The sequence below is a fragment of the Clarias gariepinus genome, chromosome 12 (genome assembly GCF_024256425.1).
Source record: "Clarias gariepinus isolate MV-2021 ecotype Netherlands chromosome 12, CGAR_prim_01v2, whole genome shotgun sequence".
Taxonomy (NCBI): domain Eukaryota; kingdom Metazoa; phylum Chordata; class Actinopteri; order Siluriformes; family Clariidae; genus Clarias; species Clarias gariepinus.
Genome location: NC_071111.1, coordinates 7,637,807 through 7,665,593, shown reverse-complemented (window position 1 = coordinate 7,665,593; position 27,787 = coordinate 7,637,807). Strand labels below are relative to the sequence as shown.

General features: G+C 40.9%; 1 protein-coding gene across 1 annotated transcript in view; it reads right to left on the bottom strand.

Moving 5' to 3' along the window:
* plxna4 (plexin A4) overlaps positions 1-27,787 on the bottom strand; it is a 320,040-nt gene that overhangs the window by 250,147 nt on the left and 42,106 nt on the right. Inside the window, exon 3 of the mRNA XM_053508461.1 lies at positions 20,309-20,491. Within this exon, the coding sequence (XP_053364436.1) occupies positions 20,309-20,491 (183 nt within the window). The remainder of the gene's footprint in view (positions 1-20,308; positions 20,492-27,787) is intronic.

Here is a 27,787-nt window from a genome sequence, read left to right as displayed (position 1 = left end):
TGACATCATTGAAAATACTAGACTCGGAGCCAACTCACTGGTTTATACTTTATGTCCTTTTTTTTTTTGGGAAATATTTTATTTTGCAACAGTGTCCTTATGCAGCAACCTGCCAATTTCCTTTTCCTAATAGGAGCTGTACTGCTCAGACCACAGTGTGTTGAAACTCTCATTAAAACTCTCCAGATTTCACAGCAATGCTGCATATCTCCCCAGGGACAAGGCCACAGCTGCCCCCTTCTTTTGACTTTAACACTCAAAAGTTTCCAGTCTCCCTGCTGGCCAGTTTGCCCATCCAACCAGAAATGGTTACACCAAAAAAAAAAAAAAAAGACATGATGTTGCCGTTTTTCCCCGGATCATCGTAATTCCACTCTTTGCACCCGGATCAATTATGCATGTACTGCGGTGATAGGAGGAAATGAGGTGGAGCTGGGAGAGGTTGTGGGGCAGGGGGGGAGAGAAAGGGAACCTGGGAGTGTGCCAGAGAGTGAAGAGCACTTTACTAAAACAATAAGAGCAGCCGTTAACCCCGATGCCCCAGGCCACGTGAAACAGGGGGCGATATTAATTAATGTGCCAACAGGAAGCAGTCGTGGAGTGGAGCCGGTGGCTGATCGAGGAGCGCAAATCGGCGTTGAGTGCATACTGAAGTGGATGTTGGTTTAAGGTTAAATGTGTCCTGATGACAATGAGAATTATTTCAGGGTAAAGGATCAAGGTTGAGAAGAGCAGTGGGGGGAAATGAAGGAAGGGCCAAGTAGCTGTTTCGGTCGTTTTTTTAGGAACCAATTTAACTTCAAAAAGCGTGAATAGGCCCCCGAGCTGGAACTAGCGCTGATCTGAAAATCCCAAAATGCCTGACGCATTGTTAGTGAGTGTTTTTCGAGGGTTATGTTTCATCCAAATGTTTCGTTTGCATATGTATGAAAAAACAAGTTTTACGAGTCACAGTTCCAGGGGGCTCCATCTGTTTTTGCTGAGACGGAATACAGACTAAATGATCCGCTCACTTCCCATCATTCTCACACGAACACGCGCTCATTCTCACTATCGTTCTCCTGCTAATGCTCTGTTGCTTTATTATGCACTCCTGTTCAATAGGTCTATACACACAGGCGTGTATAATGAGCAGAATCTGCTCCCGTACCAATCATCTGGTGATGGTGGGAAACTTTTTAGTAGTCGGCTGCTGGTCTGAATTAAGTGAACCAGCCCAAAGTGAACTTCATAGAAATAAATCTGGAGACAGGATGCTGGAACAGCTATCTGAATCATTGTTCGGTTTGTGGCATCAGCTTATCTCCTGGACTTTACGGATGGTCTATCTCAGTCTCTTTCTTTCAAGTCTAGTTTCTTTGCATTGGCGAACTCTTTATATTAGACCTGTTAGAAACCAAGTCTACAGAAAGCATACCTAAAGAAAATAGACAATCCATCTACAATGGATTTTTCACACTCTGAGCCACAGCCTGGGGTCACTTAAGGCTTTACCACTCACCTACATGTAACATTAAGTCTTTCGGACTGAACTATAGTGCACCAACTTGATCTTTCAAGGGGTCATTCTGGAGACTTGCAAAGACTCCAAGCAAAACCAAATGCAAGAAGCACTTTTTTTTTGGAAGGTCCTATATTTAGACATTTTCTCCAAGATATCAGGTGATGTCCCTCAGTACAGTGGTTCCCAACCCTGGTGCTGGACGACCCCCAGAAGTCTTCCTGCACACCAGATTGAACTTATCAGCTAATTAACAGCCTTTTTTATTTTAATTAGCAATAGGCGTGGCAGAACATGGGAAACACTAAAATGTCTATGGCCGGGTGTCGTCTAGGACCAGAGTCAGGAACCACCACTTTGGTACCATGTTAGTCCTCTTTACTTGGTTAGTGTGTCAACTTATCCCTTCAATGCTTACATGAACTTTCTGACGTCCTGAATCTGCCCATGTTAGATTTAAAGCTAAAAAATATAAAACAGCTGTCTTCTTGTCAACTCATGAACTGTACTTAATGCCCACTGAGTCTCAAGTATGACTCAGCATTGAAGCCTTGGAGCCTTGAAGGGACACACCAGGACTTGTCTCTGTACCACCGTTCTGCTGAAATTAACTTAGCACATGAATCTCTTAATTGTTTTTTTATCTGACCATCTTTTGACAAAGTATCTGAGGAAACACCATGCGCCTACCTTATTACGCTGGCATCTTTAGACTTGGGTTAATCTGCACTGGTATTGGTTGCGTCTTCCAACCAGGCAACTCCATTACTCTATTACAAGTCCATCCACCCGATAAAAAAATGTTCTTAGTGAACTAACAACTGCAATCAAGCGACTTTGACAAGTCAGCACGGTGAATTGGAGCATCAGCTGACTGTGCTTCAAACCACAGGCTGAAACTAAAACAGTGGTAATGACGGAACGCAATCCATTTCGCAAGCCAAATGGCTGTGGTCAATCTCCAATGCCCTCATTAAACCAAAGGTTTCCCTCAGCCAGCCGACGGGCTGCTCGCAGGTTGACTGTTGGTCTGCAAGTTCCTCGCTGGCGAAACTGGAATATGCACTTGGCAAATGATGACTTTCAGCGACATGACAACTCAATAAAGAACACACACATCACGATGTCCATGAAAATCCCTCTTCTGACAGCAATTCCGAGCAAGTGCATCTTCACAATCTTCATCCTGGACAGCTCGATTTGCAGGCCTTAACCGAAAGAGGCATTTCTTTAAGAATTTAAACGGCATATATGACCCAGAACCGTAGCAGGTCTCTCGGTTTGAAGGACCTGTTCTTCCCAGATATGACAGGCTGAGGGTTAGAGTTTGAGTTAGAGCTATGCGGCGGTACGCGCTGTCAAATCTTTCAGCACATTTTCATTGCATCTCCGTCCCTCATCTTCCTGAGAGGCATCAATAAGCAGTATCAACAACCCCTCCGCGGCCATGAAGCACACCTAAACTCCTCCGACAACTACTTCTTAAAGTTTGTCCTTTGATTTTTCCAGGTGAGAGGTGGCGCTAGAAAGGGCAGCGAATCTTATTTCTGGATTTGGGAGACCTGTGGGTCAGAGGGAAAGACAAGGAGAAGAGAGGAGGAGGAAGATTTCCAACTCACTACCTTCTATCTTCGTGCTTGTTTTGAGGGAAAATCAATCTGGCTTCATTGCTGGATCGCAGATACGTCACAGGTTCATATCATAAAGATGATAAAAATGTTTATATTGAGAGTTTTGTTGTGTTGTTTCTATAGTAACTCTTATAAACAGATTTTTTTAAATATGTGTGTAATCACAAATATGCTGAAATATGGTGATGACTGTTTAGTATTTTTGGAAGAAGTCGTAGCTTCGTAACATTTAGAGATGAAATGAAACTTTTCTGGTATCTTCAATAAAGAAGAGGTTACAATTTCTCAGGAACATGACAAACCGCTGTTTTGTTTTTTTCTATTTTAAGGGCGAGGAAATGAAAAATGAGGTGCGAGAGATCATAGCTGCTACGACATGATGACAGAAACTGAATGTGTAATTGCTGGAGAATTGCTGTGCGACACGATGGCTGAAACACCCCAGGACAGACAGTTACTGGAAAAGTATTAAAGGTAGCTCATTACACGAAATGAATGTAATAAAAATATATATATACAGAAAAGCAAAGTAATCAAGTCTGTTGATTTTTTTACATTTTCATAATACAAGGGGATTATATAGAGGAATAAAGGACGTTTTTACTCTCAGACATGTGTTCTGTCATTCCGCACAATCAAAAGTCCAGCTTTGACTCGAACAGCCCTCGTACAAAGATAAAATGCGATTAGAACTGCTTTTTAAAATCTGATTCTCATTTTGAGCACTGTGATTAGCATTTTAGTTATAATTTTTTTAGGGGCTAGTCTAAACAAAAGCACTTACAGACCGCTAGTCCAGGACAGCCACAACACACACACACACACAGTCAAAGACTGTGAGACTCACATTTAAGTAAAGCAGGCCGGTGACTCTAATGAACAGCCTGTCACATGTATCAGTGCGCTACAACAAGCAAAGGCATTTCTCTCACACACCTATAATTACCGATCTGTGTGCATGCTGGAAAGGAAAACATAATCCTTTGAGAAAGATGGTGTGGTTGAGATAAAAGTCCACTGAAGGCCCGAGCTACAGTAGAGAGGAGCTGTTCAATGAGGAAGATTGAGAGAGAGAGAGAGAGAGAGAGAAGAAGTGATTTCTACAACTTGCCGTGTTTAAGTGCATAAAGGAAGAAGGGCTTGAGGAAAAACTGTTCATCAGTGTGTCGTAATTCGTTCATCTCGGATGTACAAAAAGTCAAACAGGACTAAATGCATAAATGTCATGAAATGCAATACATTTACCATACTTAAATTATAAATAAGTCAAGACGTATATGCACCGAGAAACTGAAAACGTATAAGCAGTAGCACTATACATCTATATTATATACTGTACAAGAACAGTAATTTAACACATTCATACAAATAAAATTAAATAAGGCGGCATGCCGACTCAGGGGTTACATTCTGGCCTTGGACCGCCAGGATCCGGGTGCGATTCCAGCCTCTGGGTCTGTGTGCATGGACTTTGCATGCTTGGTGAAAGCTAACCCACTCCAGGTCCTCTACAAGGTTTTCTCCAATTTCGTTCCCAAATTGCCCGTAGTGTGTGAATAAGCATGTGTCTGTATGTGTGTGTGCCCTGTGATGGAGTGTACCCCACCTCGTGGTCCGAGTCTCCTGGGATAAGCCCCAGGCTCCCCATGACCCTTTATACAGGATAAAGAGGTATAAATGATGAGTGAGTGATTGGCATTAGAATATTAGACCAAATCCCAAATCTTCATTATACAGTATATGCTCACTATAGTGGTGTTACAGTGTCTACTTTTATTACATGTAAAGCACTTTGTGCTCAAGACTTCTGTTTTTGCATCAAGAGTCATTTAGGTAAAAAAAGGAAAAACAATGAATACCTTTCTACATTCATAACAGAAGTATGATGTGGATGTTTTTGCACATCGATATGTAAATCCAATGTGATAGCCAGTTATCATTATAGAAATTTAAATCAATATCCATCAAACTGCATAAAGCGTGGGTTCCTGATTGAACCATGGCGCCTTAATTCAACACTGATGCTGAATCGAATCGAATCACGAGCTCCACAGGGATTCCCCACACCCACCGGACTCCAGCCCCGCCCCTTCCTCAAATGCTCAGCACCTCATTTATCTTCCTCACGCTGTAACACAAAATTCATACACACTTGGACAAAAATACACACACACACACACACACACACACACACCTTTCCCGGCTGCTCCCCAGGCATTACTGTCTGGAGAACAGAACGAGTGACCCAATTGTAAAGAAGTCCATTTTCCAGCTCCTGCCGAAGAGCTGCTCAGGTCCTCCCCAGAGACACAAGCGTGCGCTGTGATTGGTCGACTCAGAGACTCACCTGCAGTGTGTCCTCTACTGTTACACTAACATCTGTCGACTGAGGCACATAAATCAGAGCGAGACGCCGAGAGGTTTCTAAAAGTGTTCTCGCGATTTCAAAACTCGACATATTCAAGGAACAAAAGACCTTATATAATTTAGAGTCTGTTCCAGAAATATTGGCACCCCTCAAAAAATATATATATATAACCATACTCTTTGGAGGAGGAAAAAACAAAAACAGAAATAGTTTATAGTCCTCCGTCTTCAAAACCTTCACAAAACCCACTCTGATGTGGAAATATTTTGACTTGAATTCTTTATCGATCATCTCTAAATTCTCTCAGAGAGACAAACCAGAGCCGTTTTGATTCGAACTTTTTGAACTTCCCGACTTCCCTTTGATGCAAATCATACTCACAGCCCAACGAACTCTCTATTTACAGATACACATGGGGGGGGGGAAGGCACAGGATAGGAACATATACCAGTTTCTGACAATTTTTATATCCAAATCAATTGTGAGCTTTAAAAAAAGCTTGCAGTCGTTAGAAACACTATTGCTGCCTTCGATCTTTTCGTATTTCAACTGCAGTATAAAAGTAAAGCACATGTAATCTTGCATCTTCCTGTCAATCGTCATATACAATAAATAAATAATAATATGAATAATTATAAGTGCCAACAGTTCTGGAAACTGATTTTCCAAAATAAAATGCTTTAATTTTTTGAAGGGGAAAAAACATGATTTAAAAATGTACTAAATAAGATGCATAAACGTATATTTTCTTGCATTAAACATAGAAATACCGAAAATAACATGAATTTTAACGGTCCAGAACGAGTGGACGTACAAGTATTTGTAAATACGGAAAAAGTCTCAAAGAGAGCGAAACAGACAGAACCGCAACCTGGAGCCTGTGGCCGATTTTATGGCCTGTTAATTTTTCAATAGTAAATATAAAGCAGGTGAATTATCTCAGCTCAGGTAATCCATCCATGCCACGGCTTCTGTTTGTGTCGGATGCTAATTCTTGAGATCAGCTAAGAAAACAACACACGCACAAGCACACACAGTGACAGGGATCCGGTCTGTCATCACCTCGCACACAGATTGGCGTGGAGACTAATTAAAACAACAGCAGGTTCGCAGCCACCCGACGCACACCAGCAACCTTTTTCGCCACTCTACTTCATTAAAAACTATCAACTTTGGTTTTAATTAAATGTTTGAGAGAGAACGTTCACAGTCTGCTAGACAGAGTAATTAGCGGAGACTCGAGCAGCCCTTCTCTGGCTGAGGAGCGCGAAGTAGCACCGAGGATGATTTGTATCTCACGCCTCACACGTCACGATTCGGCGTTCAATAAGAAGCTCGATGTGAGAATTGAGACTAAATCCGTACGCCGAGCCAACAGGAGGCGACCTACAACTTCATCGTTTTGCCAAATTCAATTAATACTTATTTAAATTAAACTTGAATTCCATTCCCACCACACCCTACTCCAACCCCTGAAGCTAACATGCCATAACAATTTGGCTCACTGAAAAGTTGTACTCATCAGGCTTTACTGCAATTTTCTACACCCTGGCCTTACAATATTCAACTGGTTTTACTTATAGACTCTTAAAGAAAACCCACTTCGTACTTTGGGAAACGGTTTGGCATCGACACTGTGTCTTCTACTCAAACTCAAACAATCAATACAAGATGTAAAGCTGATTGACATTTAAAGACGACTTCAAACACAGTACAGTGATGAGACTCTTGGCCATAGTAAAACACTTGAATAGTGTAGGCGTATTGAAGAAGACTACACGTCCATGAATGATGATCCCGGCCGCGGCGGCTCAGAGCCCTCTGCGTTTGTTCCAGTAAATATTCAGCGAGTGCAGCCCCTGATCCACAAAAATCGACAGACGTTTGGGTCAACAAAGGAGTTCCTGGGAGGCCAGGGTTTCAGACTTTCTACCTTGATGATGTCCATGCCCTAGTAAAACAATGGTACAAGTGCAAGGGGTACGAGGGTAACCCGTCTCTGTGTGCATGGAGTTTGCATGTTTTCCCCGTGCCTGGTGGGTTTCCTCCTGGTACTCCGGTTTCCTCCCACAGTCCAAAGACATGTACGTTAGGTTAATCGACGTTTCCAAATCGCCTGTGATGTGTGTGAATGAGTGTGTAAGTGTATGTGTATGTGTGTGTGCCCTGCGATGGATTGGCACCATGTCCAGGGTGTACCCCGCCTCGTGCCCTAAGCCTCCTGGGATAGGCTCCAGGTCCCCGCGACCCTGAATACAGATGAGAGTGAGTGAGTAATTAGCTTGGAAAGTTCCATTTTAAAAAGAGCTAGGCAGGGTTACGTAAATTAGCTTGTTAAAGGATTTGTTTTCTGTTAATATTTAAAATTCAGTACGATTGGGGTATAAAACATCAGAAAAGCACAAGCGCTATGCTAAGTACAGTATGTCTGAGTTAGCGTGTTACGGCTGAACGCTTAATGAACTAGCTAGCCATACGGTACAGTATTGTACATTTATGTGCTTTTCAATTACATCTTAGTAAATATATTAAGTGTTTCACTTTAAGTACAGTACTACTGTAGCTTCTGACGCTCACTCCATACTTTTAACTAAGTCGGATTTTGACTCAGTAACTGCACTTCTACTTCTACACCTCCTCCGTCCATTTTGTTTCATGATCCATTATTAATTGACTCGATTTCTGTCAAATTATAATAAAACTTCTTTTTTTTCATCTAATGTTGCATTGACATTTTTATCATCTCTACAATGCCACCACAAATCCCTAGCTGAACCCCCTGCTCTACATCATCCACACCATAACTGCCCTGCGATCTTTTATTCATGATTAGTGGTGAGTATGTACTGTATGGGTGAAGTACTGCAGGCTCAGACCACACATTAACATTAACATTAACATTAGCATTAGACCTCCATTAGCTTGGGAAGACGCTGATGGCTGTTAGAAGATCCTGTAACCATCAGGCCGATTTCTTCCCAGCCCGGCTGAAGGTCTGTTTATGACTGTTTTAGAAGAAGAGCCTGAATTATAACCGTTGAGCTGTAGAGCCGGACATGATAATTACATTTTCTCTCTTTTTTTTTTTTTACGTTTACACTCGTTCGCTTTGATCCAGAGCGAGACAGGATACAATCTACACATCAAGCTGTTAAAAGAGCTGACAGCTCCTGAATTGAGCGCCAACATCCGTGATCATGAGTTAATGCTGAAATTGCACAGTATTCAGACCTTGGAATTAACTACAGTCTTAAGCGCTGCTTTGATTTTTTTTTTTTCTTTTGCGTATGTGGGGCGGAGTTTTTCCAAAAACATGGCTGTATTTCAGGGTTCAGGCTTAAACGTTGGTGTGTGTGTGTGTGTGTGTGTGTACAGTATATGTGATATTCACTACAGCTCTAGAGGAAAGTACATGTTGTTGACGAGTTTGCGGAATTAGTTAGAAGGTTAAAGCTAAAAATAATCCGATGATCTTTAATATAATCAGTGATATTAATATTATTTCAGGTTAAATCCCATGTACATGTCTGTCTGTCTAACTTATAATAAATACAAAGAAATCACATTCTGTAAGGTTGAGTATCTTACGCCTTGTTTACACTAAGTTGTCCTTCTTTGGTCGTCAGACAAATACACTTCCTGTTCGGTAATCGGGTTATTACATTCTATCCAGCCAGTTTTGTGTGATTATGTGAGAAAATCTGGCTGGACAGACATACAGACATACATACAGACAGACATACAGTACAGAGTTTTATTGACAGACATACAGACATACAGACAGACTGCTTTCGGGTCCTCCAACAAATCAACCTTGAATCAACCCTTGTTTTACTTTTGTGATTTGTGTTGCTGGAAATTCGTTTTGTGAAGCAGGGATTTTAAGAGGGGACGTTTATTTATTTATTTCGTTTTTTTTTGTTTTCTGTAAGAAGCCTCCAGCATCAGAGCGTCACGTCACTATTGAGAAATCTGGTAACTGTGAATGAAAGGATGTACACAAACTGACACACAGATCTCACTAAAGGAGGCACACCCACACACACACTCATGCACACACACTCACTCACTCACTCACTCACGCAAGCTTAAACACAGAGCGCCTTTCATTCCGGACTGTCACCCGGAGCCTACGCCTTCGATTTCAAATCGGACAGACGTGCAGCCGGTGCATATTAATCTAATCTCCAGCAGCAGCTGAGAGCGAGACCAGATTATATCCTAGCACTCGATTCACAGAGGGATAAATGAATCTACAGACACACACACATACACACATTGTGTGAATGGGCAAACAGAACAGCTTTCTCTCTCTCTCTCTCTTTCTTCCTCTCTCTCGCACTTTCTCGCTTTCTGTCTCACAGCCTTGATTCGATTCTTCACTTCCTGTCAACACAGAGACTACAGTGACAACGTGTAAATGAAAGCAGTGGAGAATTACTCAGGCGGAAAGCACAGCCAAAAGGATGACGCGTCATGTCTGGGATTAACCCCTTAAACTCCCGGCTTATTACTCATAAAGCATATTGCTCAGCCGCTACGGTGAGAGTCGGTGTATGTGAGCGACTGATGAATCCTGGGAGTTTCGGCAGATAAACGCGTGACTCGAATGTGAGGGGGAAATAAACAACCCTGTCAGAATGCATCCTGTGCTGGAAAGAAAAAAATAAAACATGTTTACAGTAATTACATTCCGACAGCGCGGAGCTTTTTGTCTCCTCCTTGGAAATTAGTCGTTTACACAGTACTGAGCAAAAGTATTGACCCTGTACCTGATTTATAAATCGTTCAAGCTTAAAACAACATCTAACTTTAAGACATGACCAAGTGAGAAACAGGTGCAGATGATGACAGATGATCAGGTCGGTGATTAGTATACTGTACTGCTGATGCTGAGAGGTTGGAACAGACGAGAGGGGAAATGAGGTCGCTGCCGAGGCTGTTGGATTTCGAAGATGTATCTTTCCAGCCTGTCACAGTCAACTATTTGTTCTGGTGTCTTTAATTTCATTTAATATGAAGAAATGAGGGGGCGTACGGACTTTCGCACAGCACCGTATGTATTATATATTATGTACTGAGGGTGTTTCTAGGGGACGCCGTAGCAACAACTGGGTTTTGTTTTACTAACTTACCTTCGACTGTTGCTGCGCCGACACCGGAGACTCCTTTTAAAAACATTAATTGAAATAAATTAATTAAGCAATTAAAAAAGTGAGTAAAATAAAAAAAAACTTTTTACAGAAATTTTCACCACATTGGTTCGTATTGCTTTTCTTGATACTATGGAAAAAATAACGTATTAGATTACATGCATAAGTAGTATGTAATAATAATAATGATAATAATAATAATAATGACGATAATGATAATAATAATAATAGTAATAATAATGATAATAATAATAGTAATAATAATAATAATAGTAATGATAATAATAATAATAATGATAATAATAATAATAATAATAATGATAATAATAATACTAATAATAATGATAATAATAATAATAATAATAATAATAATAATGATAATAATAATAGTAATAATAATGATAATAATAATAATAATAATAATAATATTAATAATGATAATAATAATAATAATAATAATAATAATAATAATAATGATAATAATGATAATAATAATAGTAATAATAATAAGCTGCACTATTGGCAAAGTCACATCTTGAAGAAACCGTATCAACTGCTTTTGACTAATTAGATTTGAGAATCCATTAGCATTAATGGAGTTAATGCTAATTGTTACAAGTGGACATCTTATGACTTGTGATACTTTGTTTATAAAATACTCGCATCTGATTGGCTGAAATGTTTGATTTTTTTTTTTATAGCAGTGCTACACATAGCCCTGGACGCGCTAAAGTCACTGTGCGTGCCAAAAATCCATCACGGCTACAATTCTGACACTGCACAACCCCACGCACACGGGGGCCACTGATGTAACACCGAGTCATGTGCGGTGTCACCCCGTCTGGCGCCCTGAGCATCTTTTTCAATTACGGAACAGCCCTCGGGCCAAACAAGGGTGACTACAGATAACCCAAAACAATCCAGTGTGTGAAGGGCACTGCTATTTATAACCCAGGTTGTGCACATCGCAGTACGCGAGCGTGTCCGCGACAGGCGTTTCGTCCTCTGCTGTCCGCTTAACGCTAAATGAGACATCTTTGTCCATCATTAAGGCGCATCTGGAAGGAAAGATGCAAGGAATGACGAGGTGAGGACATTGTGTTCTTTTCCAGGATCATTCCCCTGTGCTCTTCCTCTCTCTCTCTCTCTCTCTCTCTTTAATAAGGCAGCTGGAGGAGGTTCGGTCGTTCTTTCTGATTGATAGACAGGCAGCTTAGCTGGTTGTTGACCACCGTGTGAATCTCCCACAGCTAGCGTGTCAGTCCCAAAGCTAGCATCTCATTTGCGGCTCGCAGGCTTCCTCTGCCTAACAAGTAACATTTCGTCCATGTTCTACCAGCACACCGTCGGAGTTGTCACAAACTTTTTTTCCCCCTTTTTTCTATAAGCAAGGAAATTCAATTTTTTATTTGTATGCGCAAGCTCGTGCCATGTTGCGTGCTTGACAGGGCTAACACTATATGTCCCATAACGCATAGATATAAAAAGCTAGCTGCTTCATTAGGCCAGGACAGACATGTCACTGCATCGCAAAGCTGAATTTAGAGCTTCGGATAAGTTTTTTTTTTTTTTTTTTCCCAGCATGTAGGACTTTTTCACAAGGGCAATATGAGAGTTTCCCTTCACAACTGATGACCGAGAAATACTTTCAATCAGGCGGACAGCTTAACATGCTAGCTAAGGTTATTACTAAGTTTATTCAGTTAATTACTAGCTAGCTATGAATTGTCCGTGTAGCTAAGTACAGTAGCTAGCAAAAGCAGCTGTTTATATCTATATTTCTGATTTTTCTAGTGTTTTATTACCATCTCACCGTCCATTAGCTAATTAGCCTAATCTTCATGTCTTTGGACTGTGGGAGGACACACAGACCTGAGGCAGGAATCGAACCCAGACCCTGGTGGTGCAAGGCGACAGTGCTAACCACTTTTTTTTTTAAGAAAAAAAAAAACTCTCTTTTTTTCCAGCTGCCCATTTTTTCACCTGTGGCTAATCGGGCATCTATACGCGATGAATAGATCACACCCTGATATCCAATGCAGAACATCTTCACTGAGTGATTGATCACGGAGAAGTCAGACATCAACGTTTCAGACATCAACGGATGTAAAAAAAAAAAAAAAATCAACTGAAGGGAAAAGAAAAGTGTGTATAAAGAGCGTGATCAAAAGATAAACAGCGCCGGAACAAAAGAGAAAATGGCTTTGTATCCGCTATAATATACCATAACACACGAGGCCTGAGAAGCCCGGCTGCTATGGCAACGCTGCCATGGATTCATAGGCGAAAGGGGGAAGTGGAAGTTTTTTCCATGTCTCCCGGAGACGACACATTCGGGACAAACACGGTGAAGTGTCTCTTACGTGTTGGTGTCGATCGCAGGCTTTGGATAAAAAAAACGAGGCATGATTTAAATTTTCATTCTTTTACATTTTTGGCGAAGCAGCTGATGTGAGGACAAAACACACACACACACACACACACACGTATACACAGATTTAAGCACATACACCTCCAATAAAGCACCCATACCCACACACACCCCTATACACACACACACACACACACACACTTTCTGCTGCTGCAAAATATTTCATCATTAGGTTACAGCACTTAATCCTCTGCTCCAGTGGCTGCACTCTTACCATTTCAATAATCTGCATTTGTAGTGAGGGTCCCTACAACACACACACACACACACACACACACACACACACATGCACACACACACACACACAGGGAAACATTATGGGGAACAAAAACGAAATACTTCAATACTTCAAAATCTAATCAAACTACTAGATGAGCAGGCAGTTACTTAGGATGTGTTCAAGTCAAACCTGGACTTATGATTGTCCTGAATAACAAATTAACTTTATTGCTCTATTTAATCCCCTGCTGCACTAATGCACTTATCCCAGTGTTTCACTGGTGCTTGGATACTGGCAATGTATAATGTAGTTCTCTCAGTACGCCATATCCATGATCGGGCTGTGGCATCTGAAACGCTGGCCTCCCAGGAACTCCTCTAATGGCTTGGATCGAGGTTAGGACTGGGGGGATGTGGGATTAACTCCTGTAACGTGCAAATGGTGTTGGTGAGAGATCGTGTGTACAGTTCCCACAGACAGGTGCATCTCTTTCTTAACCGTGAATTTTTAAAGATCAGGCGTTCCACTTGCTAAATGATCCCAGGAACCACTGCATTAGACTTTGAGACATCTCAGCCGGGATCGTCATCCATGGACGCACAATGTTCACACCGTTCTTATGTTCACCGTACTGTGCTTGAAGTGTCCCGTATCCCCTTGATTCGAGCTGAACGGCCCTCATACTGTTCATTGTTCCTTCCTTCATATCTCAAGCTTGTGCTTAAATGCCCAATGATCTGCTTCCAAATCCTGCTTCTCTTAATCACGTCTGTACGTCTTAGATTCTCTATTCATTCCGAATAATTTTTGTAATAATACTATTTCTGATTTTGTATTAATGCTCAGCACTAAAAGATCCCTGGAACATCACCCGGAGGTAGAAGAAGAGCAGCGCTAAAAAAGACTCTGACCTTTTCCTCGGCAACAAACATCCTCTATTCACCAGCAAATTGACCCTTTCCAAGTGCTCACCACCTTCTGACAACCGGCAATCTCCGTTATCGCTCTAGAAAAAAAAAAAAAAAAAAAAGGCCATCTCCTGCGCGTTTGAAGAAATTCGCCATATTCCGATTGTGCACTTTTGAACTGAGCTTTTTCTCCATTTCCCGCACTCTAAAAAGGGGTCAGCGACACCCACTTCACCTTACACTTAATGGCCCAGAAGCACAGAGAAGTCTAGATGGACAAATGCTTCAAACACACAGACGCACACACACACACACACACACACGATGTTCTGAGCATTGCTTCAAGGTCAGATGCTGATTGTATTGAGTGATCCTGGCCACCGGTTGAAGCATTATCACCTCTGTGGGTGTTGTTCAATCTGTATCTGGCTCAGCGGCGCTCCCTAAGCACTAGCCCTAATTAGGAAGCGCTGCGGATTACAAGCTGCTTCACAATTAATAGGTCTAATTTCACTGATTTCTCATGGAGATTGTAGCCAAAGACATATGGGTGGTTTATTAAGCAGCAAGCGAGCCATTTTTTATTTTTATATATTTTTTTATGAAGATTCTCTCTTGCTGCAGAAAAGGAACCGATGCCACCGACGCAATGGCGTGTTATAGGGCCAAGCGAGCTTGTAACACGATAACGCACGAAACCATCAAACCATGGTTATAGCTCGAGAGAGACGACAAGCTTTATTAAGTTGGAAAAATGGCTTCAGTGAGAGCGACTATGATATGAAAAGAGAGAGAGAGAGAGAGAGAGAGAGATGCATGGAGATGCTCTGAAAGTCCCAAAACCACATCTGGTCCGGGGGTTTTGAAAGAGCACACACGGCGCAGAGCGAACATTTCAGCAAACACAGCCATTTCGGGCGAGTACGCGTGTGTTCTAAAAATATCTGTCTCAGGAGGGTTCAGAAGCTGTTTACTGCTCCTCTGTGCATTTTGACCGAATATAATAGCGTGCCCATGCAGCTGGATCCAATTCGGCTCCTCGTAATATTTAAAATAAAAACTATCATAATTCTAATGCAATGTGTAATCCATATGAAATAAATTGAAGATAACTTTCTTTAAGAATAAAGCTAATTTGTTTTTATTACTTATGAATATGAACATGATAATTTAATATAATATCTTATACATATATGAAAGTGAAATGAAATCCTAAACAGAATCACATCAATTAGAATGGAATAAAAGTTTGTACAGTAAGCATGAAGACTATGAAGACAATTATACACTTTAATATAATTACGTAATTACTGTATCTTTAAACTAGATTTCTAATTCATATATAAAACATTATACAGAATAGTGTTAAAAATGTCTAAAAAAAATAAATATATATATATATATATATATATATATATATATATATATATATATATATATATATATATAAAATATTTGTAACAATATACTATATATTGTTTTATCTTTTATTTATTATGATTATTATGAAAATGCAATTTTATGTATTTTTAAATAAAATTATAATATTATAATTAATATTTATATATTTTAATATTTATTGTTTTATTATATCATTATTATCTGATATTTTTGGATCTATGTACATATGTATATACAGATGTGATGTGTCTAATTATTTGAGCACTATTTTTATTTCTTTCTCCCTTTCCCTTCTTTCTTATTTTTTATTCCTAATTATATTAACATGTATCTTGTTTCTTGCAGACTTGCGCATGTTTAATATTTGTGCTTTAATTATAATACATTCTGCAGTAATTAAGATCATAGGCTTGTCCTATCACACTCATTACACCACAAGTTCCTTTGTGTTACATATTAAAAGTGTTTAATAGAAACGGACAACCTCAACCGGTATAAGGCTTGTGACTGCTCATTAGTGGGTCACATGACCATGAGGGACATGTAGACTGTAAAGGTTATGTGATGTAGACTAGTGTGAAACCCTTTTCCCCATAGTATATAACTGAATCTTGGACACTTTGCTCACTTTGGTAAGTCGATTTCTAGGAAGTAGAAACTCAGCCTGTGAATTTAATCCGTTCCGGAGGCGAGTTCTTATGTACAATCCCCGTTTCACCCAAAAATATTACCAATATTACCAATTTCCAGCACTATAAAGACAATCAAAACGGAAAATATGAAATAAATGGACACTAAACCTCATTTGAACTTAATTTATAATTCCACTTGGCACCGGCTGCTATATTAGAGACGATTTCTTTCTTTTTTTTTCCCACTCAAGTGGCTCCCTTTTCTTCTTGCTACCGTCCTTGCTAACTTTTTGAGACCCATGGTGCTATTGTTTCACTAAATCTTGCAAAAAATGCAAAAAAAATAATAAAAAATCCAACATAGCTTGCTGTCCTTTCAGTTTGTTCGTTCGTTTATGCTGAAAGTGTTTCCTATGCCAATGCAGATTTCTTACAATTTTTTAATTGAATGCAGTATGTCCATCGAGCGGCCATTAATCAATGTCTTCTTTTAAAGGCTTTATCGGGGACTTCCTTGCTTTTGTTGTACACCTCTCCTACTCCCGGAGGCCTTCACCAGGGCAAGATGTTATTTCCCCTCCAATAAGCACTTAAAATTATTAGCTAGTTTCATAAGACAAAACATTTTTTTTTATTTGTTAGTAAATCAGTCAGCGCTATAGTGTTGCGGTGTCGTAGTCACGCGTCTTGCTATAACCGCTAGCAAATAACATCCCCTTATATAGTGTAGACTTTGTGAACTCACAATTTTAAAAGGTTCTTATAGCTTCATAAACAAGCTTACAAGGCTGACAGTGCTAATATTTATAAACCCAGCCAGTTTATGTACACCGGCGAGTGATGCTAATGTTAATATTTATTCTTAGCGACTCTCTGCTGATCTCCAGGCTCGTGGACGTGATGCGCTGTTTGTCTATAAATCAGTATCCATTAAGTAGGCTTATAAACCCGCTAATTAATGACCGGACTGTGCTGTTTTTTTTTTTTTTTTTTATCAACATGTTTTTGTTTCAGCGGTGACGATGACATCATGTGTTGTTTGCTCCGCTGAGGTCATTAGCAATCCCTGAAATTGCAGTTAAAAGCTTTCTGGGTGAGTTGTGTATCTGAACGCACTGACATGTTTGTGTGTAAACATATTCAGTCGTTTGCAAGGACTAAAGATATCAGCAGAACTACCACTAGATGAACTCACTTAAATGAGTTAACAATAAAGTGCAGGGCCACAAGTGACGCTTGTGTTTCAAAAGTTTCGGCACCCTCCAAAAACATATACAGTATGAGCATGTACTATTTGACTATATTACACTATACCAACCACATGAGGTCAAGCCTGAGTAGGACAACGCGTTCACCAGTTGAGATTAGAGGGCTGGAACTGACGTGGCCCTAAAATCACCTGCCCCTGACTCGTGCTGTAGCTGTTGAAGCGTTTGCTCTTGACATTTGGAAGTGCCTCTTCCAAAGCCTGTCGAGAAAATGACTCTGCACAATGTTCTCCCAGGAACCGCTTGTTGTATTAACGGTTGAGTTCCCAGGTGTTACATTGACAATGCCAGAGTGGAAAAGTCAGAAAGATTTCATTCCACATAAAATGGGTCATTACGCACCGCACCGAGCTTCTCTGAGCTGCAAAAAAATGCAGTTTAGTACAAAAGATTTAGGTTTTAAAATGATACAGTGCTTCCAAGAGGGACAGATCTTTCATCTTTCATTTTTCATTTGTGCAGCAGTCGTTCATGCGACACTTACTTTTGAATATATACACAAATGCGGAGAATAGCTGTAAACATTTATTTCCAACTGCGGTGCATCATGTTAATCATATCATCTTTCACATATAAATTCTTTGTAACTTGGGAATATAAATTTGTAGACTGCAAATTCTAACCACTCTATCAAGTTATATGACAATGTATGCCGTCACCCAGATGAACAACTTACACACGGATTATGGCTTCTGTAAGACTTTTCCCTGCAAAATGAGATTATCTATTCTGGCAGTTTTAACGGGAGGGAAAAGATAAGTTTTTGCAAATGTTGCAAACATCGCTTAGCATGGTGCATGGTTTCTCTGACTTACAAGGGTGTTAAAAAGCACAAATGCTAAAAGATTTCATTGAAATTTAAATGAAATATCCGCCTACTACAGCTTTGTCAAAAATGAATAAATTAAATTGAGGTTGTGTTTGCGACAATGTAACTATGCAAGCAACTCAGTATCAATAATAATCAGCTGCATAAAGAACAAGTTGAGTAAATACCTTGCTTTAATTGTGTTTGCGTAATGAGAAATACTGGCGTGAAGCTGGGAGAAGGAATAAAACATTGGTGCTCTGTGCACAAAACCTTTTTAATTACAAATATCAGGACAAGAATTAAGTTTACAATTCATCATTATAATCTCTAGCATAGTGCTTAATCATGGAAATGGCAGTCAACAGACTGTAAACCTCCCTTTTCTTTGCATTCAATGTCTTCAGCATTCTCCAAAAGTTCTTAGAATGAATACCTTCAGCCCATTCACGGCAGGTGCTATTCTGCCCAGCTGGTAGCTTCGCTTCACTGATCAAATGACAGAAAGAAGCAATGCAGTATAGTTGATTTTTTCATATTTTTTTGGACCCATACACTGTTTCACTGTCTTGCCATGACATGCAAGCGCAAAGCTTCTAAAAGGATATATAGCGATTTGCCGAGAAAAGAGTTCGAGTATGGGCAGCGTTGTGTACCTGAGGAGAACAATGTGCCGGGGAGAGTGAAAGGCTGAAAGGGGTGTTTTGCAGTAATATCCTTCATACAGCACATAGTATTTCTCAGTGGATAAGCTACACCTTCGAGCAACAACAGGAACGTCAGTTACACGCCCACAAGAGTCAAACAACAAGTGATGACCAGGGTTTGTTCATTTGTACAAATCTCAATTCTAATAAAATTGAACAATATCACATCTGATTTATGGTTTTGTATCCAAAAACATATTTTATGTACAGGTGTCTGCTTAGTTTTTGTTTTGTTTTTTGTTTTTTTTAAACCATGTCCATCCAACATCCAATATATTAATAAATAAACTCAGCTACATTAAACTAGACTTCTTCCAGGCAGTTTTGTCTGTCTGCACAACCAAATCCCTGGAGTACAAGCTCTTAAGAAAAGGCGATAGAGCTCATATCCCAGTCGCCCCCTCCCTCCCTCCCTCTCTCTCTCTCTCTCTCTCTCGTTGTCTATTTCCTATCTTTGCTGCTTTTAATGCTGTTTTTCTCCCGCACGCCGTGTATAGCAGGCCCCGAGATTCGTCTCGGCCAGAGTTCTCAGACGCCCATGCAGAGGAGAGGGCAGCAGGCCCAAAGCCATCACACCGCATCATGCAATTACCCTTGACTAGCTCAGCATGAACAGAGCACCCCAGTGCTTTTAGTCTCTCTCTCTCTCTCTCTATGGCTGACATCTTTCTCCACACTTTCAAGATGTAGCGAGAATAAGGCTACTAGTTATCTCTAGCAGCTTCTCAAATACATCTGAAATGACATTAACCTGTTTATCCGCGATAAACATGATGTCACAACATGATGTTCTGAGCTCGGAGCGGCGTGCTCCAGCTACTCGATCATTTACTATTTAAAACTAGCACGTGTCAAATAAAACACTCGATAGAACAAATGAAGCAGAACATCCTGCGCTATCACTAACCAGTGACCAGAACACTGTGCTTTTGATTTCTAACCAAGCCTGGAAAACCTACAGATCAATCGTCTCTTAGTTAATCCTCTTTATAGCGCCAAATTACCTTCAATAGAGAGCAATATAAATCCTTAACTTAAAAGGTAGGACAAACTATACAGTATGTATGATTTACATAGCAGAAACCGATGCTTGCTGGTTCACCAGAAACAAACAGCATCTCTCTGGATCAAAACTCCAACCAAATCCCAAATTCAAATCACGCCTTCAAGAACGAGAAAGCGATGGGGGATCAAAGCAACAAATGATTAAAAGCAGTTCTCGCTTCTAACGAGACAAGCGATCGATTCCCCATCGTGAGAAATAATCCAGGAGCTCCTACCTTTTTCAGCCGGCCGCTCTTGGTGCCTACGTAGGCCAGCGAGTGGCTCTTGTAGACGTAGGCGATCACGGAGGTCATTTTGTCATTGGACTCGGAAAACAGTGGAATCCCGCGGACCATCTCGGACACCCCGAGCGGCGCGTTCATATCCAATCCGCAGAAATTATCATCGATGGTCAGGAGCTGCATGAAGGAGAAAGTAGGCATGTTAGTTTGGAATTTTTTATTATTATTTTTTTTAAACATGGTGTTTATTAGATAGGGAAGGTTCTGAACAGGTGAGTAAAACTTTAACACACTCTCATTCAATCATTTAAATCATCAGTTTAAAATAATGGCATCAGCTCATACAGTAGAGTCGATATGTATACTGACATCGCTGTATATACATTCATCACTGCATTTGCTTTGCATCTAAAAAAAAAGCATTTTTTATAAATATTCACGTGCAAAACGTGCATATGACATGATGCCAGGTGACAGATAACGAATGGGTGGTGATGTCAGATTTGTCACCCAGAATGGAATGATTTACAGCCTCTGATAAAGCAGTAATGATTTCATATTGCTGCGCCGTGCAGATTGATTTCGAAACCGCACCACTGGGGTTTACACAGGGGGGATAAAAGAACGTGACAAGAATACGAGTCATGATTGATGACTAGTCAACCAATGACATGTTAAAAACTTTTCTTTTTTTTTTCAAATGTAACTGAACGTGTTTGTGTGTTAAGAATCCACTATATACACGATAGCAAACTGTCCTGATTCAATCACGATTTTTAAAGTTGTGTGTTACGAGAGGTGTTCAAGTCAACCCGGGACTTTTGATTAGAGATCAAGTTATAAAGTTTTCTCAGTACACTGGAGCCATGATGGACTGCCTGCTTCACGTCTAAACACACTGGCCTCCCAGGAACCCAGTCCCAGGACTGATGTGGCAATAACTCCCAGCCAATTTCCCGTTATGTGTAAGTAGTGGTGGTGGTGAATGATTGTGTGTACAGTTCAATCGCTTTAACACCTTCGCTCACCAGAAAAGTCCCGGTTTGACTTGAACAGCCCCTCATAAATTCAATCACATGAGATTTATTATACGATCAAAGATCAGTGTTTGTGAAAGTGTTGCGTTTCTTCAATTTCATGCAAAGTCTCAGGAAAGGTACGAACTGTACAGTACCTCCTCCTCTGATCCTAACCTTTATAACTTCATACTGTATGTATGTAAACTGTTACAAACTTGCATTTGATAAAAAAGGGAAGTGATCTGTGAATACATTGGAGAATTATTTATATGTTCCGTAGCTAGCTTGGGCTGATACGCTATAGGATGGGGCTCTCAGTGAAACCATGGCAACCAGGACGTCCAGTAGATTTGAAGAGAAGAAGTGACACAAGGTGAAAATGAGTTCAGCACAAGGGAATAAAATGATATGATGAAGTTCTATCTCATTAGATCTCTATTAGAATCCACCACAATATTGATCACATTTCCTCACACTGGAAAGCCCTACAGTAGAGCGACTCACGGACGCACACACAAAAGGCTGACACCTAATTAGTGTTAGATTTCACTTCACCACCACATGCTAATATTCAGAGGAGATAATGTGCCAAACATACTGTAGTGTTTCTGTGATGCCAGGTTGTGACAGGGTGCAAGTAGGGCCTGTCATAAATCGTCAAAAAAAAAAAAACCAGCCCTTTGTGTCTCAGCCAAAACCTCCCAGGCTACACACTAAAAACTCAATTACGCCTCATGTTGTGGTTATCGTAATCGTGACAATGCACATTTACAAACGTGTGCGGCGCGAGAAACTCGGACCGCTCCAGGACCGTGGAAGCCATCCAGGTCAAACCAGATGTGTTCGGTTGCACCGCTGGGCCACGTCGGACCGGCCTCACGGAGACGAGATTGATTTAGAAGTGACCTGTAAGTGCGAGGAGGCTGGTCCGGACACGTAACAGGGCGAGACTCTATTTGTCAAACATGAGGCTCTTCATTAAGCAAATGGAGTGGTTGAACATGGCTGGCTGAAATGCCTGTTTATGAGTGATCGATAGAAGAGTCAATTCAGATTCGCAGAGTGAAAAGAGAGAGAGAGAGAGAGAGAGGGATTGAGGGAGGGGGGTAAGGCAAAGAGAGAGAGAGGGAGAGAGAGAGAGATAAATGGAGAAATGAATAAGAAATATTCGACGATGCGTATCGGTGTGAGTCTATGTATGTGTGTCCTTTCTCTGCAGATGTCTGACCTTTCGAAATGTTCTGCTGTCAGCCAAACCCCCGCACATCCGCAGCACTGGCAGGCCAGACTAATGGAGCTCATTTAAAGCACCCAGATCTCGCTATCACACCTTGCTTCGGCTAGATAAAACACCCAGCGTGTGCTGGTTTGGCCGGTCCCTGCTATACACGATGAATCACTCGAACCAGGACGATTTAATAAAAGCCTCACCTCTTTCTGAAAGTGCATCCCAGCATCTTGCTTACATCAGGAGAAATAACACACGGGTGCGAATTAAGTCGGAACTAAATACGAATCCGAGGCTCCATGCGCCTGCTGTTGCTGATGGTTACGAATAAAGAAATCTCATCACCTCGGAGGCTGCGGGTCAACCAGCCTATCTGGGAGGAAATGAGAAAAATGGAATCTCTCGGTTCGGATGATGTGAACACCGCATCGCCGCTTTTCAAGAGGACTACAGATCAGCACTCGGGATGTCAGGCCGTGAAAACTGCATTTACACTTTACCAAATGTACCGAACGCACAAAGCAAATGGATTGGAGTCATGGAGGGGAAAAAAAGAAATCTCTTATTTTTATTTAAAGGGTGCCAGTTATTACGCAGTTATTCGTTATTTTAAGAATTTCAGATGGATCTCCAATGTGTGTGTGTGTGTGTGTGTGTGTACATACAAATGACGTGAGGGGGGAAATTTAAATTTTTTAAATTTTCATTTTTTGTATTGGCCAGGGTTCAAACAAGCCAGCTGGATTTTCCCCCTATTGTGACCTCATAGAAGAAGAGCCCCTCCCCCCAGGTTGCTGTTCTGTGGAGGGGCGTGGCTCAGCAGTAGCTCATTTACATAGACACTGAAACAGTGCATTTGGAAGAGGAGTTGTAAAAGGTATTAAAAAAGCATTATGTAAAGAGTATTTCAGCTGAAGCATTTTCTCACACACACACACACACACTTTGGCGGAGCTCTGAGACCTGTGTTCACTTATTTAAAGATGTAGTAAAATATGGGACCTTTAACGAAGGCCATCTGAAACTACAGTACATTTCGGCATCTTCCCCAGCCTGAATAAATCTTTAAACCCATCTACTCTTGACATTTAAGCGGAACTCTCATCACCTGTGGGGTCAGGGGTCGACCATCCTATCTGAGCGGAAATAAGAAAAAAAGAAAGAAAGAAAGAAAGAAAGGCTGTATATTGTGCTTGGTGTGAGTAAGGGAATGTAGAGCGTAAGAGTGACTAGAGAACATGTAAGCCATTATTTCGAACAGTCTGACAGAGACTAATGTCTTTTGGCACTGTGGCTGTGCTAGCAGCAGGCCCGGTCTTGTAACAGGGTGCATATGCCTCAGCATGGGTGTGGATTCTGGCGCCACTGCAATATTTTCCGCCACGACAGATGCCGTGTCGATCACGCCGTATGTGTAGCGATTTAATCAAATAGACTTCCTTTCTGTCAACCTTTCGGGTCACACGCGCACTTTCATTACCTTGCCACGGAAAAACACAACCCCACATCAGCGCGCGCCTGCTATCGGCCCACGTCCCCGCCAAAATGACATTCCCGTAATATCCCACCGCGCCGCGTGTCACTCTGAGGGTGGCCCTCTAAATTCAGCACCGTGGTTATTTTATCATTTTCTCAATCCCTCGCCCCGTCTTCCTCCCACCATTTACGCCGACCCCCCGCTTCAGGAGGAGAACACGCTCCTGCATTGGAGCCAATTCCATGCTGCGCGTCTAAAGGTGTAAAAATACAGAGGCGGATAAAAATGGAGGGGGCCAGAGCAATGAGCGAGCCTAAAAGCCTGCAGATCATAGTGCGGCAGATTTTTCTTCTTTTTTTTTTTTTTATCTGAACTGCTTCCAGATACATAGAAAGAGACAAAAAAAGAGAAAGTCGGAGCAGAATTAGGTCACTTCGACCCGGCTTCCTGCTACTGGACAAAGGAGTCTCTTTCTTGCTCGGTCCCCGGCGCCTCGTTGGCCTGGTACAGCGGGCCATGTCGGAAATCAGATGCAATGCTCTTTATTTAGGGCTACTCTTAGAGAGGACAAAGTGACAAAACCAACCTGTGTAGACTCTCAGTGGTGTAGATCATACATTGTGGTGTACACAGACAGTGGACGTGTGCACAGAAGGCTGCTATAGTGCTAAAGATCAACGCAAAGGACAATATCGCATTGAACTCTACTCAGACAATAACCAAAGAGCTGTTTTTGTCTGTAATCAAGTTTGACATTGAAAATAAATCATTTCTTTACGAAGAATTTTGCAATCTAATGCCTCTGTAAACATCTGCATTACCCTGTAGGTAAATGATCACCACTCTTATGTATTGTGAGTTATTTAAAACTTTATTAGGAAAGACCTAAGAAGTTTTTTTTTATTATTATTTTTACCTTTCAAGATTAGATCGCTAATGGTCAAGTGTGTACAAATCCCACCCATATTCACATAGCTCCACCCTGGAGGAAATACAGTAAAATGCAAATTTACTAAACACTGAACACCACTTGGTGGCACGATGGCTTAGTGGTTGACTCTGTTGCCCTGCACCTCCCGGATCCGGGTTCGACTCCATCGCATGGAGTTTACATGTTCTATGTTCTCCCAATGCTTGGTGGGTTTCCATTGGGGACTTTCGGTTTCCTTCCAATGCAGATCAAGCTAATTGGCGTTGCCCGTAGTGCTTAAATGTTGCCCGAAGGTTCTACCACAGTCATAAAAATGGGAATAAATACAATAATACAATGGACTACAGACACAGTGTTTGAATGAGCATGTATGTGTGCAATGGTTTAGCACCCTGTCTCGTGCCCTAAGTGTCCTGAAATAGGCTCCAGTCCCCTCGTGACCCTCTATACAGGATAAAGCAGTATAGATGAGATGAGTGAGTGAGTAGTGTGTGTGCGCTCGTGCTCCCTGTGATGGATTATGTACCCCGAGTCCCCTGGGACAAGCTCCAGCCCTCCCATGACCCTGCACAAGATAAGTGCTATAGAAAATGAATGAGTGAGTGAGTGAGAGTGAGTGAGAGTGAGCGTTTCTGTTATCACCTGCATTATAGCAGCTATAAACTATAGATGAGTCATTATAGATGCTGATCATCATGCTAACGAGAAAATTGCAAAAAAGTGCAGACCTGAAAGTCTGATTAACTGGCTGGTACTGGAGACTCCTTCCATATGAAATGTTAAATAAATATCTCTTCACAAAGTACTTCACCAGATCCAGACTTAAAGTGATAATGTATTAAAACGTGAGCGTATAAAAAATATTTTTTCATTTTAAAACTCTTCTTTCTTTTCCGCCTTCATCCGTACACTACAGACACACTGGATAAAGATGAGATCGTGAATGCCGGAGTATTTCCTTAATGATGCTGTCTTTCCATCATTAGTGTTGCTTGCACCTTTTTCAGGTCATTCCTTCAAAATACTTAAACTTTCGCTCTCTAATCAATCGAAGCTGGTTTTAAAAGCCGAACACATCGAGTGTAAAACATTTATAAGCGCAAACAAACAAGCTGCCTAAAGACTACGGCGTGCACGGGACCTGGGACAGATCCAAGGACGTACTGTACTGTACATCACTAAGACGTCTGAAACAGCCTCTCAGAAATCCATTCCCAACAATCGTATAATTACCCTTTCAAATTCACTGCCTTTTCTTTTCCATGCTCAAGTAATATCTCACGCAGAGACTGTTGTTAGCAACAAAGACATCGCTTCCCACAAGTCTCTTCTCCGCGTTCGACGTAATTATATCAACACTCAATTACCACGCAACACAAGCCCTCGTGAGCCTCAAGAAGAGCTGAATGTGCTGATGATTGCTTCTCAGAAGGCATAAATAAATAAAAGCCCAGAAGCTCATGGAAGTCCAGACGGAGGATGATGGGATGAAGGGATGAAAGGATCGCGTCTTTTTATTTGTTTCACTCCGCGTCTGCAGTCTGTTCTGCTCGCTGATCCGTACTGGCCTCCATCAGGCCCGTCTGATTGATAGAGAGCAGGATCGGGACACGATCTCCATACTGACGACGGCATCTGCTGTTTGAGCAGGACAAACCGAGTGCTACGCTACGCTACGCTACGCTCCCACAGCGCTGGATTCCCGGGAATCCGCTTTCCTCTGGAAAATGTTCTGACATTTTATTATGAAGATTCAATATCAATACGTATTGAGGAGAGATGGCATTTGGCACCATGCACATTTTTTAGGTTGTCCTTTTTCTTATTATTTTTGGTTATTTAAAATGTTTAACATTATTATTAACTGTCAGGAAGCAGATCATTTAATTTTAAAATGTAGTATTTTTTTTCTTAACATTTGTACTGAATATTTGGTTCCATTTTTTGTGTGTTAAATTAATAAATAATATTAATAGTCGTTTTTAATTGAAACAAAAGTTTTACAGTCATCAAATGATATACCTTGATGTACTTTTAATACTTCTTAGTATAATTACACTTTGCACAGTCGGTACATTCTGTGTAAGTTATATATTTCATCTATTTCTATTTAAATTATATTATATTTTAACTTTTGTAAATCTGTAAATTTGTAGATTTTTTATGTTAACCCATTTTCTTATTTAAATTCGTTTTTTTTTTTCCTCAGTGAAATCATCCTATCCCACCCATCTTTCCATGTATAAGCATTTCACTGCATGTCATACTGTGTATGGTTGTAACAAAAAAAAAAAAAAATTGATTTGGCAATTTGTTTATATTTATTTATTTACAGTGCAAAAAGTACTGTATTACCAGACAGCTGTTTATTGTTTGCGAACCTGCTCACTGTAATGCATACCGTGCCCCCTCTCAGAATCACGCTTTGACCTTTTTCCCACATCACCTACCCCTACTTGTTATTCTTTTTGTCGATCCTAATACAAGATCTACTAAAGGTGCTGTAGAATTCCTTCCAGTCTATTTCCATCTTCTCCTTTACTTCCCTTCCTGTCATCTCCTGCTCATCTGCCGTAAACCAAAAGAGCTATCTCCAGCGTAAGACCTCCGAGGCCCAACGCACGCTAGAGAGAATGAAGAGGACCGAGGGGTGAGTCACGAGCCGTGGTCCGCCTCATGACATTTTCTTGTGAACTCCTCGAGGAGCAAAAAAGAAAGAAAAAAAAGAAAAAGAAACAGAGACAAGCTCTTCTCTAAGAAGACGTCTATCTCGTCAGAGCACATGTTGTGTCAAGTCCAAATTAGCATTCCTAGATAT